The following is a 6,000-nucleotide window of genomic DNA, read 5'->3' as shown; positions in this document are numbered from 1 at the left end:
TCATATGCGACAGACAGCACACAGTTTGTGGGCTGAAGGGTTGAGTGTGAGACCCACAGATGGTGTCAGATCCAGGTCATCCTCTGTAACTCCAGGTGGAGGAGTGAATCTAAAGTGCTGGAGGAGAGAGGTGAAGAAGAGGAAGAGCTCCATCCTGGCCAGACTCTCTCCAATACAAATCCTACGACCTGTTTGAGAACAACTTCACGTCATCTGCAAGTAAATGTATATGGACAAGAAATGATACCTGAGCTATAGCTAACCTGCTAACCTGCTATAGCTAACCTGCTAACCTGCTATAGCTAACCTGCTAACCTGCTATAGCTAACCTGCAGAAAAAGGCATGAAGGCGTCTCTCTTGACAAACTTCCCATCCTTGTCCAGGAAATGTGCAGGATTGAAGGTGTGTGGGCTCTCCCATTCAGTCTCATCATACAGGACAGATGTCAAGAGAGGATACACTGTGGTCCCCTGTAGACAATGGAGAATTAAAGTAAAAAAAAAAAAAAGTCTTGTGATATTGTATTGTTTGGACAAAAGCGTCTGCTAAATGACATAATGTAATGTCATGTAATGTCTTCTACTCTACTTGGTGGGCAGAAGTACTCTGCAATGTCACTTCAAAATATCTTTGAACTTTTAGGTAATTCAATGCATTCTGCATTCTTGTTGTAATTTCTTCTTGAACATGAAGATGGGTGTTTTATTCAGTCTGACCTTCTTAATGAAGTAACCCTGGAAGGTGACATCTTGGCTGGTTTGGTGAGGAAGGGACATGGGGGCAATGTTGGCCAGTCTCTGAATCTCATGGATGACAGCATCAGTGTAGGGCAGGTTCTTCCTGTCCTCCACCCGGACCTGACGACTTTCTATCACCCTGCTCAGCTCCTCCAGGACCTGATCTGGGAGATGAAAGATGAGGAAGAACAAACAAACATTTATTGTGATGATCTTTGCCCCTACTGACTAACTTGGTCCATGTTTAGTTCAGATGCTTCAGTTAAAATGTGAGACAGAGCCTAGTGTAAGCTAAAACTGGTTGGATACACCTGTGTTTATGTACATAAGCTGGGTATGCTTACACCTGCTTACCCTGTATGTTTGGATACTTGGCCATGAGCAGAAGTCCCCATCTCAGTGTAGTTCCGGTCGTATCAGTACCAGCATTGAACAGATTGCCAACTGTCACCAAAAGGTTTTCTTTGTGGTAGTGACTGTTCATATTCCCAGATTCCTGTACATAACAATGTATTAAAGTCATTAATGAAATTTAAAATCTGATGCAAGTCTTTCATTTATTAAATTGCTGAGCGATTTGAGGTCCCATGTAGCTCTGTACAGGGTTAGGCAGGGTTGGGCATTGTTACCATGCACCAAAGAGGGAGTCTCTGGCACTGTTCATATAGTAGTAGTAGTAGTAATTTATCTCGGTCCATTTGTCAGTTTCACATAGATGCACTGCAGTAATAATGTATGTTCATTCAAGAACACTCTCATCATAGATTTAACCATTTATTGCATAAATGGAAATACAGTTGTGTTTGGCGTTGAAGGCTCCGCTCTTTACAGAAGATGCTCCTCCCTGAACCGGCCCAGCAGCAAGCTACGCCGAGCAGGGAGGGCCGCAAAAATCCCCCATGGGGATACAAGATTCCAGATAAATTTAAAGCCATAGTGGGTTCAGAGAGGGAGCCTAAGCAAGACATGGAAAACATGTTCACTTTTTGAGCCATGCAGACTCTAGAGCTAGAATACATGATTAGCCTCTGAGCCAAGCAGACTGAGCTATAAAGGTGGAGGCTGGGGTGGTGGAGGCAAAGCATTGCCAGCAGCAGCAGCAGTGTGAGGCAACATACATACGTACATACATACATACATACACATACATACATACATACATACATACATACATACATACATACATATATATATATATGAATAACTAAATTAAATAATAACTAAATTAAATTAGGCATAGAAACACATCACAGCAATAAATAAATAAATAAATAAATAAATAAATAAATAAATAAATAAATAAATAAAAGAAACAAGAAATAATTGATATGTTCATACCTCCAGACTCTGCTTGCGGACCAGAAAAGAGTCCACAAAGCCTCTGCACATCTGTGGATTAAGAGTGTCTTGTAAACCACTGATCAACTCTGTCATCTGGTTCCTATTGGCAATAGCAGAAGCCCGGAGTTGCTTCCAGTTCCCAAATATGTTACCAAACAATTTGCCCAGCCATGGGTAAGTGTTATACACCTGTTAACCAAGAAACAAATAGTTTACATGAAAATTTGACCAGTTAGAATATGAAATCACCTTTGATGTTTTCTGTTATATCCTTTCTAGTATTTCTGTACTATATATTTATTTTTTCAGTTTTTTCAGTAAAAATGTTTAGTGGTACCCGTATTGAGGGGGAGCCCATAAGTCGAATGATCTCATTAGCTCGATCCACCATGGTTGTGAACTCTGGGTTATCATATTCAAATCTGCTGCCATAGACAAGGGAGCAGATAATATTGGAGACTGCATAGTTCACTGATTGGGTCGTATCAAAAGCTTTACCTGCAATAAGAAAGACAACAAAACCCATTGAAAGAAGAGAAGATGTTTTTCTCTTCAAATGGTTAATTGTGCAAATTATACATTCTGTTAATGTATACTCAGGCCGGATTTGACCACAAGCTTCAGAGGTGAAAATAACAACACAGCTGGCCTGTGTGTGGCTAATATTGTTTATATCATTATGTCTCACGTTTCAGGATTGGTTACAGGGTGTGAAATCACTTATTGCAGGTTTAAAATAAGAGGGTTACCTTTGTATTTCTCAAACACTTCAATGAGGTTGTGAGTTTCTTCAAAGATTTTCTCCTCACTTGCCTTCTTGCCCATGCCAAAGTCTCTCAGGTTAGTCAAGGCAAACCGCCTCATCTCTTTCCACGAATCCCCATTGGCAAATAAAATGCCTAAATAAAAGCATTTCAACAAAATGTGTTTTTCAACTGAGAAAAAAACTATTGTAAAACTTCAAATAAAAGCCGAGTCAGTTAAATGCCAGACAGCCCCTTTTATACTGACCGGTGTGGCTACAAGTTTTGTCAATTAGACGCCTATCCCAAATAGGCCCGTTCAGATCAGTGATTGAAGCAAATACAGGCCCAATCTATTAATTGAAGTTTTAAGGTATATGTAATATGAACATTTACTGTAGACTGAGAAAATGTGCAACACACACAGAAAGTGAAATCTCTTTGTCTTTCCTTACCATGCCCGTTATAAAATTCATTTCCTGTTGGGACTTTTCTGTTTCCAAACTCCTCAGCATGGTTGACCAGAGCCTCCTTGACTGCATGGTATCCTGCCAGAACCACCACTTTATTGGGTCCAAAATAGACTGTGAACACTGATCCATATTTCTTGGAAAGCTAAAACCAGGGCACATTGTAATGGTATTATCATTCATTCATTAATTCATTTATACATACATTCATTCATACATACATACATACATACATACATACATACATACATACATACAGTACAGTACAGTACAGTACAGTACAGTACATACATAGTTGAGGCAATTATAAGACAGGGTTTCATATTGATAATACTTTTTGCTGCCAACAGTGCTGAGAACAGCTACAGTACACAACACCAAACATAACAAGAAATGATTGTACAGTGTGTAGCCATATTGTATATACATTAGCAAGCAAACTGTAGGCAATGACTTACCTCCCAGAGTGTGTGGTGGGGTCTCTTGAGATCCAGCTGCAACAGGTTACCAAGCAGGGGAAGAGGTTTGGGTCCTGGAGGCTCCTTACTCTTTTCCTGGGAGCTGAAGCTGGAGGAGAAGAGGTAGAGGACCAGCAGGAACACAGCAGACATCAACAGGCTGGTGGGACTAGGGGAGGGGAAGAAAGCCAAATCATCCACCAGAGACATTGTTCTTGACATGCAGTATGTTACGTACACTACAGGCCTACTGCTCTGACTGAGCTTGATCCATCAAGGAACAACGTTTGTGCTTGCAGCAGCATCACCTACATTCCTGTTTGGGAGGGTTGGGCTTGGGACAAATGAAGTCTCAAAGGAGGGGCAAAGAAGAATGTTTGAGTACAAGGTCTTGTTTTAACCTTGCACCCAGATGAGCGGGTTTTCCGCCCAATAGACTACTTGCACAACTCCACTACTTCCTGAAATGAGTAGGGCATCTTGGTTTCCTGTCCTACACTATTGGATGAACTGATTAATCAGGTGTGCCTGATCACTGTTGTTGTGACTGCAGCAGTCAGGCATACCTGACATTAATCAGTTCATCCAATAGTGTAGGACAGGAAACCAAGATGCCCTACTCATTTCAGGAAGTAGTGGAGTTGTGCAAGTAGTCTATTGGGATGGTTTCGGGTGCATAGTGTGCAGTGGCGATTCTAGAGTCTGTAGGGGCAAAAGGCAAAAACTCCCCGGGGGCCCCTCCAACCTCATCACTATAATTGTATTAATAACCTGACACCAACAAAAAAGACATCAATATTATAAGTAGAAACAAGTCCCTATAGGACGTATTTTATTAGCCTATTCATAGCTTTCATACATGGTGCAAAGTTAACTTTTTCGTCCACCTGCCAAATGTCTAGTAAATGTTCAAATGTTACCAGCCACTCAATAGATTGCCATTGTTTGTTTGCTTTTGGCTGGTGGTGAGTGGAGCAAATCTGCCAGCCACTTGCAAATTTCTATTTTACCAGCATTTGGCGGCGACCAAAGGTCTGAATAGATCTGCAATGATTCAATCAATCTGCCCAGATAAAGTGTGCTGAATCCACTCATGATTGATTGATTTATCTATCAATTGGTCCATTTAGCTATTCCTAAAATGTTGGCGATTTGAAACCAGATTTAGAGGAATATCTCATTTTAAATTAACATCAGGATTAGACTGTTGTGATGTCGTTATTGTTTTAACCAACAATAATTTGTGGGGGGGGGTGGTCGGTGGCCTTGGGTGGGTTAACAGACCCACTCTTGTTCCTATAGTAGACCAGTGTATTTGTTTGGGTGGTTGTGTGCGTTTTGGTGGTTTTCGAACAGTCTTTGGGCTGGAAGCCATTCACTGTATCTGGCAACACTGTATTAACCCGGCATGCTGGACCATCATCATCAACTTTTTGGGTGGGCACATGGTCCATAAAACAAACACAATGCAACAATTAACAACACACAAAAACACAATGAAACTATAATATGCACTATACCAAAACGTTCCACATATGAGACTGGTATCTCACAGCACTAAAACCAGGATTAGTCAGCAGCATAATGGCATTCTGAGAAACATTCAGTCGATAAATAGATTTGTACATCAGATTAAGAGCCTTAACTCCTGCCTTACAAGGTCTCTAGCACTACTTCACCTGGGTTTTCCAGCAATATCTTCAAGATTCAAGATTCAAGATTCAAGATTTTTTATTGTCACTCCATGGTACAAGTATCACGTGTGAAATTCTTGTGCTGTGGACTCCGTTTACGACATAGTACAAATAGGCAACAAGCAATGAGCAAGGCAATAAGAAATAGGCATCAATAAGCAATACTAAGCAGCAATAGGCAATGAGGCAGAATAGCGATAAGACAAGACATCTGCGTGCAGTCATAAGCAACCTGAAGTTTGTGGACGCTCACTTTTTCTCACATGCGACGTGGGCTACACATCATTGTTTGTAGTGATAGGAATACTCCATCAGAGGGCAGAACCTTCCTACCCATGCTCCTACCCTACATAATGAAGAAGACCTACTCACACAGGTGTGCTAGATAATTAGGAGGCAGGCTGCATGTCTGTCTGTGTACCTGTGTGCTGTTATGAATAAATCCACAACTCTGAAGCCAGGTTTCTTTATTCTATATAAGAAACATTACATGGTACCAGGAGTGGGGTTACATTACAATTGTTTAGGGTCAGTCACCCAGTCAGTCATAATGTCA

The 6,000-nt window shown here is 41.0% G+C and overlaps 1 protein-coding gene across 1 annotated transcript; it reads right to left on the bottom strand.

Moving 5' to 3' along the window:
- LOC310788369 (cytochrome P450 2K1-like) lies at positions 1 to 3,960 on the bottom strand (the record flags this gene model as incomplete). The annotated part of the gene is made up of 9 exons (XM_083649935.1): positions 1 to 188; positions 330 to 471; positions 718 to 902; positions 1,093 to 1,234; positions 2,077 to 2,268; positions 2,417 to 2,577; positions 2,829 to 2,978; positions 3,278 to 3,437; positions 3,751 to 3,960. The coding sequence occupies 9 exons, from the start codon at positions 3,958 to 3,960 to the stop codon at positions 1 to 3; spliced, it is 1,530 nt and encodes a 509-aa protein (XP_083506061.1).
- Between the last annotated feature and the right edge of the window lie 2,040 nt (positions 3,961 to 6,000).

The sequence above is a fragment of the Poromitra crassiceps genome (assembly GCF_964638095.1).
Source record: "Poromitra crassiceps genome assembly, chromosome: 13".
NCBI classification, from domain to species: domain Eukaryota; kingdom Metazoa; phylum Chordata; class Actinopteri; order Beryciformes; family Melamphaidae; genus Poromitra; species Poromitra crassiceps.
The sequence above is the reverse complement of the archived record's forward strand: the minus strand, read 5'-3'. Positions and strand labels throughout refer to the sequence as shown.